The sequence below is a fragment of the Phlebotomus papatasi genome, chromosome 1 (genome assembly GCF_024763615.1).
Source record: "Phlebotomus papatasi isolate M1 chromosome 1, Ppap_2.1, whole genome shotgun sequence".
In the NCBI taxonomy this organism is placed as follows: domain Eukaryota; kingdom Metazoa; phylum Arthropoda; class Insecta; order Diptera; family Psychodidae; genus Phlebotomus; species Phlebotomus papatasi.
In genome coordinates this window covers 5,433,173-5,445,812 of record NC_077222.1, presented here as the reverse complement: position 1 = coordinate 5,445,812, position 12,640 = coordinate 5,433,173, and the positions used below count along the sequence as shown (strand labels likewise).

General features: G+C 38.4%; 4 protein-coding genes across 4 annotated transcripts; 2 read left to right on the top strand and 2 right to left on the bottom strand.

Annotated features, from left to right (window-relative positions):
- Positions 1–821: 821 nt before the first annotated feature.
- LOC129798566 (golgin-45) lies at positions 822–2,358 on the top strand. Its single transcript, XM_055841764.1, has 2 exons — positions 822–884; positions 946–2,358. Exons 1-2 carry the CDS (start codon positions 872–874, stop codon positions 2,154–2,156), a joined length of 1,224 nt encoding a protein of 407 aa, XP_055697739.1. The 5' UTR covers positions 822–871; the 3' UTR covers positions 2,157–2,358.
- A 3,329-nt stretch (positions 2,359–5,687) lies between these two features.
- LOC129798565 (mitochondrial import inner membrane translocase subunit Tim17-B-like) lies at positions 5,688–7,188 on the bottom strand. The gene is made up of 3 exons (XM_055841763.1): positions 6,981–7,188; positions 6,560–6,716; positions 5,688–6,494 (listed from the first exon to the last, which is right to left on the bottom strand). The coding sequence occupies exons 2-3, from the start codon at positions 6,701–6,703 to the stop codon at positions 6,105–6,107; spliced, it is 534 nt and encodes a 177-aa protein (XP_055697738.1). The 5' UTR covers positions 6,704–6,716; positions 6,981–7,188; the 3' UTR covers positions 5,688–6,104.
- Positions 7,189–9,463: 2,275 nt separating this feature from the next.
- On the top strand, positions 9,464–10,908 carry LOC129798563 (thioredoxin domain-containing protein). Its single transcript, XM_055841762.1, has 6 exons — positions 9,464–9,605; positions 9,669–9,715; positions 9,783–10,107; positions 10,165–10,326; positions 10,383–10,508; positions 10,573–10,908. Exons 1-6 carry the CDS (start codon positions 9,529–9,531, stop codon positions 10,766–10,768), a joined length of 933 nt encoding a protein of 310 aa, XP_055697737.1. The 5' UTR covers positions 9,464–9,528; the 3' UTR covers positions 10,769–10,908.
- On the bottom strand, positions 10,383–12,230 carry LOC129798562 (oocyte zinc finger protein XlCOF26-like). Its single transcript, XM_055841761.1, has 2 exons — positions 11,998–12,230; positions 10,383–11,935 (listed from the first exon to the last, which is right to left on the bottom strand). The coding sequence occupies exons 1-2, from the start codon at positions 12,112–12,114 to the stop codon at positions 10,916–10,918; spliced, it is 1,137 nt and encodes a 378-aa protein (XP_055697736.1). The 5' UTR covers positions 12,115–12,230; the 3' UTR covers positions 10,383–10,915.
- Positions 12,231–12,640: the final 410 nt, after the last annotated feature.

Sequence of the window (12,640 nt, the reverse complement as noted above, 5' to 3'; positions counted from 1 at the left end):
GTCGTGAAAGTTTTTTTAAAACTTTTTGAGATATTTTAAGAAAGAAGAAAAGAAGAAAGATATTTTAAGAAAGAGAAGAAGAAAGTTGGTGACGCTATCATCATTCTTGCAACCAACGGACATCCAACACCTTTTTATATGGGATTCCTATACCAATTCCCTTCTTGATATAGAATTCTGTGGTCTAAAATTATTATTATTATTCCACTTGAAGTTTCCGAGAATATCTGTTTAATCATTTTGAATTTTGTACAAATAAATTAGTTGAATTTCAGCAAAACGTGTTTGTCATCCTTGGAACAAGGAGAGAGAAGAAGGCGGTCCTTTTTCGCTAGGATAAAGACCACTTCCTCTCTTTGCAGGTACGCTAGAGCCATCAGAACATTTCCTATTTCTCTGTATTGAGATCTTATGAGCAATCCGTTGTACTTTTAGGTACGGTAAAACCATCAGGGTATTATCTACCAGCTTTTGTGGGATCTAATACATAAGACATTGTACTTTTAGGTAAGAGATTCTCCTGACCATAAGTGTTAAGAGGAGTCGCGACGAATAAATCAAAGCTTATAACAATGTTATTTAATTATTTATTCATTCATTGAATTTATAATTACTTCAGTATTCAGTTTTTTTTTGCGAGCAAAACAGTGCGCGGAAAGTCAAAAAGCGATTTCCACTAAAAGTTCCACACAAAAATCTCGCCTGATTCTCTCCGATGGATACGGAGAGAAGGCAGGTGGGAAAAATAGGCGAAAATGTCACGGAGAGAAACTCGCGTAAAATCTTCTCTCACAAAGTGGGCTCCTGGAAACGCCAACTTCACACCTATTTTTGGCAAATTCTTCCATGGGAAAGTGCCCCTTGGAAAGTCATGGAGAAAGCAGGTTAGCAGAAATTTTGCAATTTTTCACGCAATTCTTCAATAATTGGGCCAATTTTTTGCAGGAAAACGCACTCAGGGAGATGGTCAAGAATACAGTGCACCATCTGAAGGTGATACCCGTGCAAATAAGAGCGGAAGAGTGCGTCAAAGTGGACAGAGTGGACAGAGTATCAAGGAAGTTCAGAGGAAAAAGGGGGCAGTACCCAAAGAATCTCCACTAGCGCCAGTTGGGAAGATATTCAATCTTGTGCCTCATCTCGTGCAGAGTGCCAATCGATCAACGAATCTTGCCAGGAACAGAGAACCCCGATTTATTCCATTTGAACCCTACAAAGGTGCTGTCACTCCTATAATTCCCTACCGGAAGCCACCTATTTTGCGAGGGAAGAGTCGGAATAATCTGGATTTGGGTGTTCTGGTGTCTCAGCTATCTGACATCAAAGCCTGTGAATTGCTGCAGTTGCAGAAGGCTGGAGGGATGCTGGAAAGTGGAACCAGTGGATGTATGTCAGATTCTGAGGCAAGGATTCATGCTCTGGAAATTCAAGTGAATGAATTGAAGAAGGAGAAGGAATATTTCGAGGGACAGCTTAAATTCCAGGTTCAGGTAAATTCAGAATTGAAAAATTTGCTCGTGGCCGCTGTGGGAGAGGATATTCAGACCAGGGTCAATGTTCTCACTGAGGACAAGCTCCAATTGGCCAGAGCACTGCTAGACTCTGCCAATAACATCTCTACGCACACTGAACAAATTGAATATCTGGCTGGACAGAGTGAAGTGTGGCGGAGTAAATTTCTAGCCAGCAGCTTGATGGTTGAAGAATTGGCCAGATGGAAAGCTAGTCTTACTCAGAAGAACAATCTTCTCGTGACGTCAAATAAGCAATTACTCGAGATGACTTCCAGGCAAATTCGAGATATGGCCAGGGATATTCTCAGAAATCTCAAATTCCTCGCACAAATCAAAGAGCTCAAACTACCTTCGGCCAATGCTGTTGACCTTCTGGCTGAATGCTGCAACATTTCGCAACAATTGGTACTTCATTCGGGCGTCGGCATGCCTGAAGATCTCAATCTTGAGAATCTAGAGCCACTAACTCCAGCAGAAGGTGCAGCAATAAAGGCCCTTCAAAACTCCAATCAGCCTTTAATGTCCACAGATGAGGCTTTCAGAGCCATCGTCGGGCAGGCCTTTCCTTCAATCCTGGCCATGCGCAAGGACTCCACAGCGAAGGAAGATGATGCAAATGGCAATGGGCAGGATGATGGATAGGGAAGTGATCGTGTATGACCAGCCTGCTGATGCCAAAATCACACTAACACATATACGTGAAAGCGAACATTGTTGTTCGGAACATGGCCAAACCCCAAACCGGCAGCATCTTCCCGGCTTCAGAACGGCAGTATCACTCTGATATGTTCAAAATTAAACATTTTTAAAATTTAATATAATTTTGTGTGATTTTTATAAAATACTTTCCGTGGTTTCCATCATTTATAGAAAGTGCAACTTTTCAAAAAAAATTTCTACTTCTCTGTAAAGAAGGGGTGAGTGAACCGTGGTTATCTAACCCATTCCTTACCATGGTATTATACATCATACGCAAAGTGAGTGATTTTAGATGATTTATTCCAGGGCAATTGATATTCGAGTTTCTGTCGGGAATGGATTTTTAGTTACTTTAGTCCTTCAATTACTTGGAAAAAATAGCCCGACAGAGTCTTCATCGAAATTTGCCTTCATCCTCTTTCCTGATTTGAATTCTAGCTCCCAATTGGTGTTCTTGGAAAGTTACTCTATCTAAATTAATAGAGTTTGTAATGAATTAATGCACAGAATTTAAATTCAGTGACCGTTAAGACGTGTGTTTGACAGAGGCTCCCCGCGCCCCCATAATGGATAAAAATTATTTCTTTTCAAAAAAATCATCTATTAACCTGTAGGAAACTAATCCCAAAATATGAATATTTTATCTAAAGTATTTCTGGTACATTGACTGAATGGGTTAAGGTAAGTGTGTCAAATTTCGGCCACTTTGAGTGTAATTTCGGCCATGCTAATAAATTAATTAAAATTATGTATGTAATCTTCGAATAGTCAATGAATTTAAATATTTATTCATTTTAGGATGTATTAACACAAAGACAGTTAAATTTTAGGTATAATTTAAATTTAAATTGCGTTGTAAAAACTCAGTGTGGAAGAGTCTTACAAAAAATGTGACAGATCACTTGTATGGATGGCTAAAAACCGTTCCCGTCCATCCGTCCGTCCGGCCGCTTTTTGGAGCTTAATAGCTCCTAAACTAAAAGAGATATCGACTTGCGGTTTTCGGCAAAGGTTATGTATCGCATGAAAATTGCAACTTGGTGCATTGACCCCCCAACCCCACCCCTCCTTCCGCCATTTTGAATACCACCATTTTTTGTTTTCTTAATGGCTCCGCCCCTATGGCATCGATCGGGCTCAAATTTTAGTATGTTATAGCTAGGTCTTAGGGCTTTCGATCAATACTAAACTTAAGGTCCCCCGACCCCCTGACCCGAGCTATAAGGGTCCAAAAAAAATTTCTTAAAATTGCCATAACTCCGGTTCTAATTGTCAGAATTTAAAAAGTGAGGGCTTTTTGGAAAGCTCTCGTGAAATTACACTTCCCTTTCTAACATCGCAAGTTCGTAAAACTACCGCTAGAGGCGCTATTTTTAAAAAGAAAATTTTTCAATTTTCTAAGTTAAATAACTCAAAAATTCCTTTATGAATCGGGCTGAAATTTTAGTATGTTGTAGCCCTTGATTTTACCTATCAAACAAAAAAATACTTAAGTCGATCCATAACCTCTGACCCGAGCTATAAGGGGTCAAATTTCGAATATTGACCGGCCTCTATCTCCGGTTCTAATTAACATATCGACCTAAATTTTGGGTTTTTGGTTTCGTCTCGATGAGTACTTTCAGATGGAAGTTCAAAAATTCACCACAGGCGGCTCTGCGATAGCGTCAAAATTCATCGAAATATAAACTAATTTTTCTCAAAAACGGCATTGTGCAAGTTAATCAAATTTTAGTATGTTATAGTCCAGTCTAGGACGTTTCCAAAATGGTGCGTAAGTGCGCTGTGGTTTCAATTGAACCGGAGAACTGGGGGGTCAAAGTTCACGAAATTCAAAAAATCATATCTCTGGTTCCATTTGACCGATTTTGATGAATGGGGGCTTAAACGAAAGATCTCACCAAATGCTACAACTTTCTAGAACATTTAAACTTCATGGGATCAACGCCAGGGGCGCCACAGTCGAAAAACCAATTTCAATATCACATAACCTCAATTATCTCGACACGTGCTTAACCGATTTTGATGATTACTTCGACATAATTGTAGAGGACATTTGTGTCTACATTTCGTCCATACAGCATTTTTCGATCAGATAATGCGATCTGTCCGATTTTGCCGTTTAGGGCAGAATCACATTGACAGTAAATGCTCACCGTATTTTGTTAATTTACAAAATTTTATTGAAATTCTTACGCAAATTTTCAATACGTTATCACATAATCGGTGGTACTAGGTGAAAATAATATTAGAAAATTAGAAAAAAAATAAATAAAACGAAAATACCAAAAACGGTGAGCAAAAAAACTGTAGGAATTTTTTTGCTACAGGTTTTCGCACAGTTCTGTGCTCACCGTTTATCGCATTTTCGTTTTATTCCTTCAATTTTCTTATATTATTCTCTCTTAGTGCCACCGAGTATGAGATAAGGTAATACGGTAATGAAGAATTTGCGTATGAATTGCAATGAATATGCGTAAATTGACGAAATACGGTGAGGATTTGCCGGTGACGGTGAGCATTTTACTGTCAATTTGATTCTGCTCTTAATTGTGAAAAAAATGACTTTTCCCATAATAACGCTTTGAAACCACTCAGATGCCAATTTGACTGCCTCTACTCGACCAAGACAGTTAAAATAGGGTTTTAAATGGAAAGTCTCACAAAATACAACAATTCTTTGATATAGTTGAAGTTCATCAAATGAACACTTGGGGAACTCTGGATGAAAAAACGAGTTCAGAAACAAACAACCTCGATTATCTCGGCTTCTGAGTAATCGATGAGATCAAGTTCTACGGCAAAATTATAGAGAACATTATGGTCTACGTTTCACCCATATATCACTTTTCTGTCACTCCATCCAAATCTTTGATATTTTGGTTTAAATACAAAATTTATATAATTTCACGAATTTGATTTAACTCTTTCGTCTCTTTTGGGACTCTAGTACCCAAAAAAGCATATGCATTTTCTATGAAAAACAATGTTTTTTAATTATTCAGAGTTGATAAAAATCCGATTCTTGTGGATGATTACAAACGATAAGGATGTCCAAATGTAAGATATTTTTTGCAGGACCTCAATTAATTCCTGAGCTTAGATATTTTTGATTAAAAATTGTGAAATTGGCTTGCAGCATATGCTGCGGTCCGGAAAGAGTTAAGATAACTGAATGGCGTCCCCCAACTTCAGCTCTAAATCGAATTTGCATACATTCCGAGTTAGCCACGTTAAGAATCTCACCTAAAATAAGCCGGTTAGGATTATCTGTCCCTTTTTACATAAAAAACTTAAGAAATTAGCGAAAAACTAAGAAAATGAAACTATGAAACTATAAAAATCCCGCATGCAAACAACCGAGAATTGAAAACTCGCACACTAACGCAAAACCGAATAAGCAGGCTGTCATACACACTCACTTCCCTATCCATATTCAGAGCGGTAATGGTTCAGCAAAAGGAGCCAAAGTGATTTGTTTTTGGTCTTGGTAGTCTTAACTTTTAATTAATAATTTTTATATACAGAGAATTTTTACCTTTCTTTTTGTGTCTGTTGTGTCCAAATAAATCCAGAGGATCGGTGTTTTTTTTTGCATCCCTCGGAGTATTCCAGGAATGATCAAATGGGCATGTCTCCAAGGTCCAGAAAAAAAAAATCCCTCTGAGGGCACAGCCCTCACTCAAGCGAGGAGAGAGTAGTGAAGTTAAAATTACTCATAAATTCTTCCCACTTGAGATTCTTTTTTGTTGCGGTGGCAAAAATCTCTCTCACGGAACACACATTTCACAAATCTCTCACGCATATTTGTATCACATTTTCACGGGGATCCTGGCACATTCACACAAAAAGCTAGAGAGTCCACACTGGAAGCCGGCTGCATGGACTAGGCTATTGGTAATTTGGCTGAGACTGCCCAAAGCTGAATCCACCTCCGCCACCGCCATCCCTCTGGGCAGCATCACCCAGAACAGCTGGATCATCCGTTGGACTGGGCATTCGAAATTGCTCAGCTGACAGTCGTGTAAACAGGATTCCCACTCCCTCAATCAGTGCCAGCAACACCCCACCAATAATTGCTGATCCTGCCATGGCCGGAACACCATTTCGAGCTGCCAGGATACCACCAGTTGCCGCTCCACTAATTATTGAATTCCAGGGATCTTCCTTCTTGCGCAGGTGAACCAGAGTGCAGTCTATTGTGCTGAACATTCCGCCCCAAACAGCAAAATTCCCAGCAATAACTGGTGATCTGGCTTTTATGGCTGTTAGACTACCAAGCTGAAAGGAATTATACAATCAACAATCCTCCTACATTCCCTAGAAACCCCAAAAAGAATCCTCACCATTCGTCTACTGATGCCAGATGGTGCATTTCGGAAGCCTTTTATGGCCTGAAAAACACCCCCACCGATGCATCCCATGGCAAAAGCTCCACCACAATCATCGACAATGCGATATGGGCAGGGTTCACGTGCATACTCCTCCATCCCCGGAAGTTATCTTCAAACAAAATAACACACTTGAAATTTTTATTGTGCTCCCCTAACCTCTGTTGATTATGTAATCCCTATGCAAACAAAACAACCAGGAAATAAAAATCTCCTTCCAACATGATTAAACACATTAAACTACTCTCCCCAAGATACTAAAACTAAACACTCCCACAGAGAGGAAATTCAAGAAAAATTGATTAAAAATCCTCAATCGATAATCAGCAGAAACCTAACCTTAAAAAAAAAAACAATTTCAAGGAGTTTGACTCACCAGGATTTCGTTCTTACTGTGATGGCTACGGGTTTAGTCGATATAAAAGAACTAGTAGGATATTTCGTGGATAATTTGAATGATTAATTCGAGCGGATTATTTCATAAAACGCACATTTTCTTGCAAATGACCCCGACGTCAAAGCGAAATGAGCAAAAAATTTGTGGTCTTTTGACCTCCGATCTTCTCCGAAATTTAACGATTGGAAATACAATCAGCGCAGTCTTGCGGAATTTTCAAGAATTAACTTCCAGTCGTCAATTTCACTGGAATATTGGAAGTGTCCCAGTGGTCAATGCACAACTACTAACAAATTGTAGGGCATATTACAGTGATTTGTAAGCAATTAGCTAAGCGATCACATTAACAATTTAAAACACGAGCCAAAAATTCACACAAAATACCAAATTGGCATTAGGGTAGAGTAAGTACTTTTGGCCACTTTAAGGTTTCATGTGCTTGTAATTTTTATACTCTTTATTTAAATAAAATAAAATTTTGTACAAAGATACCTTAAAGCCGTTTCTTCCTAATAATCCAAGAGAATCCCAAAATTTTTTTTAGATATTTTAGTGAAAAATTCATTTTATGCAACTATGGATGCTTCAGTACTTTTGTCCACTTTGTAAGCACTTTTGGCCACTTGTTTATACAACAATTCTAGGTTAATTACTATTTAATTTTTTATTATTTAATTTTCAATCCTTATTTTAACATTTTTACGTATTTTTTGCGATTTTTTGGAATCGTGACAGAACTCAAAAAATGTTAACATTTTATGTAGTGTTGCCAACTGACAGTGTTTAAATTCAAACTTCTATTATTGTAAGCCCTTCTGGCAAAACTTCAGTTTGCGTTAATGGCGTGATAGTGAAGTCCATGTGCTCTTGCTCTGAGATTAATTTAAGCTGTTCAATTAAGATTATATTTGATAGCAAAAAGGTGAGATATTTAAGATTTGAGGATTATTCCCTAGATCTATTATGGATTCGTTCAAATAGGTTTTGAAAGCTGAGAGGACCGAAGAAATAGGCGATAGCGATAAGGGAAGGAAAAGCCTCTTTGAAATGTAAGGTTAGAAATTTTTTAAAGTCACCACGCCATTTAAGATGATTTATATATTTTTTTGTAGATCCCTATCTATAGTTCTGTTTTAAAATTACGAGAAATAAATGATGACTGACTCTGAACATGTAGTATAAGCCATTCAAATGTTCATTTCTGATGCTAACTTCATATAAAAAAGTGGCATTTTACGCCAATATTTGTAGAAGCCGGTCATATTTTGAAATTCCCGAGCACACTTTCCTCTCTATTAGAGATGGTAAAATTTCACAGCAGTTGCCACCTACTTTAGGAGGAAATTCATGAAATTTCTTGAAATTTACCAACTCTACTCTCGATAGAACAGCACGGAAGGGAGTGTGTTCGTGTGGAGGGGAAGTCAGTATTGATTAAACCATAGGAAGGGGAGCATCGAGCTCCGTGTCCTGGGTCTTGCAGAGTGAATAATCTGTTATCCCAAGACCCTGGACTACAAATTTGGTATTCCACACGGTAAAAACTTTTGAACACTGACCAAAATATTGGAACAAGTTTTCCTTAGAACAATTTTTTTTGTAATCAATTTGTACCTAGAGAAGATATTTATTTGTTCCAAAAAGTTTTCTTTACAGTTTTGCCACGAAATATAGTTACAATTTTGTTAGTTTTCTTTTGGAACCATTTTGATACGGTGGGATGTCTACAAATTTGAGTTGATTTCGTTTTATACAAATTTGTTCCAAAAATTTTCGGTGTCCGTGGACAAGGTAGTTTTTGGAACGAAATTGTTACTCGTATGGGGAATCTTTTTGTTCCCATTGTCGGGAACAAAATCGTGTAATCGATTTCGTCTTACAGTTAAGGCCTATACTTCAGTCGAGATGGATTTCGGTGGCGAAAGTTCAAAAGGAACACCAAATAAAAATCAACTTGAGTGAAAAAAGTGAAACCATGTAGCATGAAAATTGCCATAGATTTGGCGTCCTCCTCGCTTCGATGACGGGTGACGGAGTGTGAGAGGAGGGCTACGATTTTATACTAGACGAGCTATTCTTTTTTTTTGGAACAAATTCGTTACTTTTATTGGGTATCTTTTTGTTTCTCCTAGAAGGTACAAATTTATTCCAAAACTTTTCGGTGTCTGTGGACGAGCTACGTTTTGGAACAAATATGTGCCGAAATTTTTTACCGTGTACGCCTATTTTCTGTTTTTTTTTCCTATTAGTTGTGATTCCTTCATAATAACATGTATTTTTTAAATAATAGAAAAGTTATCAACTATTTTTCTACTAAACGAAAGCCAATTAAATTCTCTATACATTCGTGATATCACTTTAGCATCAAATTGAATAGAAGTCCTACTATGAAGCTCCAAAGTTAAAATTGGATTAAAATGCCAGTGATAGGAAACATTCATGTCGCCTAACTCAAGTGTGTAAGTTATGGATTGACCGCTGGGGTGCAACTTGTTGCTGCCGGCGTGTCAAATCTTCTTGGATCAAAATGAAGTGGTTGTTCTTTGCAATTTTTCTTATACCTCTGGTCTATTGTGTTGACCTAGAGGTAGTCAGTGATGAGGAGTAAGGCTTTCCCATGCTTAAAATTAAAGAATTTCCCATCTAACCTTTGTACTTTCTCCATAGTCTTGTACATCTCATCAAAGATGAATCCTTCCTTGTCACTTTGTTCAGTGAGTTGTTTATTTTTCTTTTTGTAATCTTTTTTCTATTGAAATTTATTGTTTTTTCGTTTCTTAGCCAAGAAAGACTGTGAGCCCTGTGCAACTCATGAGAGACTGACTACAATACTCAGGGAAGATTTCCAGCAATCCCTGGACGCTGTTGTGGTTAAAGCTGTCAATAGTCAGCTGACACGTCTGTATAGTCCTGGGAAGGAGCCTGCATTAGTTTTCTTCCGCCATGGAGTTCCTCTGCTCTACGATGGACCTCTCAATGAAGATTCCGTCCTCCAGCTGTTCCAGCAAAATAAAGATCCGTCCGTAAAGGAGCTCTCTGATGAGACCTTTGAGCACTTGACCCAGGCTTCGAGTGGGGCTACAACTGGTGATTGGTTTATCATGTTGTAAGTAGAAAATTGCAGAATCACCAAAAAATTCTCTTGGTAACAGTAATTTTGCAGCTACTCCCCGGAATGTGTGGACTGCCAGAGGTTAAATGCTGTGTGGGAAGCCGTGGGAGCTAATCTCAAGACACGCCTCAATGTTGCTAGAGTCAACAAAGGCACTCTTGGAGCCAGTACAGCCCGCAGATTTAATGTCCAGAAAGTGCCAGAATTTATCTTGTAAGTTTATCAAATTTTAAGGAAGATTTGTAGCTAAAGATTTTTTTTTTTTGAAGTATCCGCCAGGGAAAGTACTACAAGTATGAGATAAAGAAGTTCGATGTGAAATCTCTGGTGACCTTTGCCCAGGAATGGTATAAAAATGCCACTCCTCATAGCGTTCCTGTTCCTCAATCTCCTTTGTAAGTTATGCAGGAAAAGTTCCATCCGGAACAGTTTTTTTTGAGGATTTTTCTCTCTTTCTAGTGACAATCTTGTTGATCTCGGGGTCAAAATGGTCCAGAAGTCTGTGAAGTTTGCCGAAAAGGCCATCGAGGAGTATCCATATGTGGTTCTGTTTATTACCGTGGGCTTTGGATTGACATTCCTCACAGCTCTGCTGGCGGTCTTCTTCAAGAATAAGAAATCCAAGGGTCAACAGAAGAAGAAGAAAGCTAAATGAGTAATTAGTCTCCTGATCTTCCTGACTCTGCTCTTTATTATAAAACTCGTTCTGGGAGATTCCAATCCAAAGATCAGGAGCAATTGAAGCAAATTGAGACAAAAGTCTCAGAAAATAAAGTAATTTTTAATAAAAAAAAAGCGTTTTTTAAGGACTTCCGGTAATTCCAGTCATTTTCCGATGACTCGGATGCCTTTTAAGATGAAGATTTAGCTCCTGCTGGTTCAAATGGAAGGATTCACACGATGGACACTTGATCATGAACTCCTTGTGGGCAGAATTGTGCTTCCTGAGTTCTCTGGGAAGCTTGAAGGACGAATAACAAAAGGCGCATTGGAAGGGTTTCTCATCGACGTGATTAATCATATGGCGAGTTAGAGAATCAGCCCGGAAGCGAACTTTCCCACAAAACTTGCACGTGTAGCCTTTTGTATTCTCATGAACATCTTCCATGTGACATTTCAGTTCTTCTTTGGTGCTGAAGATCCAGAAGCACAAGGAACAAGTAACATTGCCATCAACCACGTGAATAAACTTCATGTGATGCGTAAGGCTCTCCTTGGAGGGCAAAATGAGTGAACAGACACTGCATGTTATCAATTCTCGATGATGATTGTCACGATGCTCCCACAGTGATCCCTCATTCGGGAAGTTCTTGTAGCAGAGCAGACAAATGAAAATCTTATGTTCACTACTCAAATGACCCTCCAGGTCATCAACTTTTGCCAATTGCGTCAGACATCTGCAACATTGGAACTCATGCTTCCTTTCCCATATTTCCTTTTTCCGCAAAGTCCTCAAATGACCCTCAATCTCACTCTTCAGAGCAAATCTCGCACCACAGATGCATCCGTAAAACTTCAAGTTGCAAACATGGCGATGGCTTACTGCTTTCCTCACGGGTCGATTGCAAACCTTACAAGTTATTTTCTCTTTATGATGTTTCCGATGTTGAGATAAATTCGTCACCTGCTTCCCGCAGAGGTCACAGTTCTGCAAACCTTTTCCCGGAGACTTAAATGGAGATGCTTGCGAGCTCGACTCTGCGTTCGATTGAGAAACTGAAGCACCCTCCTTGGTGGAGTGTTCGTTATCTTCTTCAAACTTTCTCGCTAAGAAATCTTCAGTCGCTTCAAAATTCTCATCCACAGGAACTAATGAAAACTCCTGTAGAACAAAACTCCTTTTAGAAGGGTCTTATTCAAAACAATATATTTTTCTAAACTCACGTCAACGTAATTATTTGTGCTGTCGAATATATTAACCAACGCAGCTTCTGTCTTTTCCTTTACTTTGAAAACAAACACCTTCGTTTCCGTCTCGTATTTTCCAACAGTTTTTAGCATTTTTAATTAGTTTTATTACTTAGATTTATTGTTTTTGGAAAAGAAAAACAAAAATAAAACTGAGCTCCTACTCCGATCTTTATGTTTTGCAGGGGCCAGACGTCCCTTTGACATCCACACAACAGCCCGTCACTTTTATTCACCATCCCTGTTTTAAATTTAAATTATATCGTTCATCACTTTATTAATCTTTTAATAAGATTCCAACATTTCGTTAATTTTGTTCACTCTTCACTTTTATTTAATATTTCCTGCCTTGATTTATTGCAATATTTGTCACTTTCTTTTTAATTTTGGAAGTTTATGTTCCGAGTTTTATTTTAAAAACTGAAGATCACTCATATTTTATAAGGGAAAACAATGTAAGGAGGTCTGAATTGCTTGTCCTGCCGAGACCACGTACTGAAGCCTTTAGAAGGACCTTTGCTTATCTTGCGCTACTGATCATGAGCAACCTACGAGATGTAGTTAATCCGATGAATCCAAAGAGTGTAAGATGGCTGCTAGTAGAAAGTGGAGTAGATGG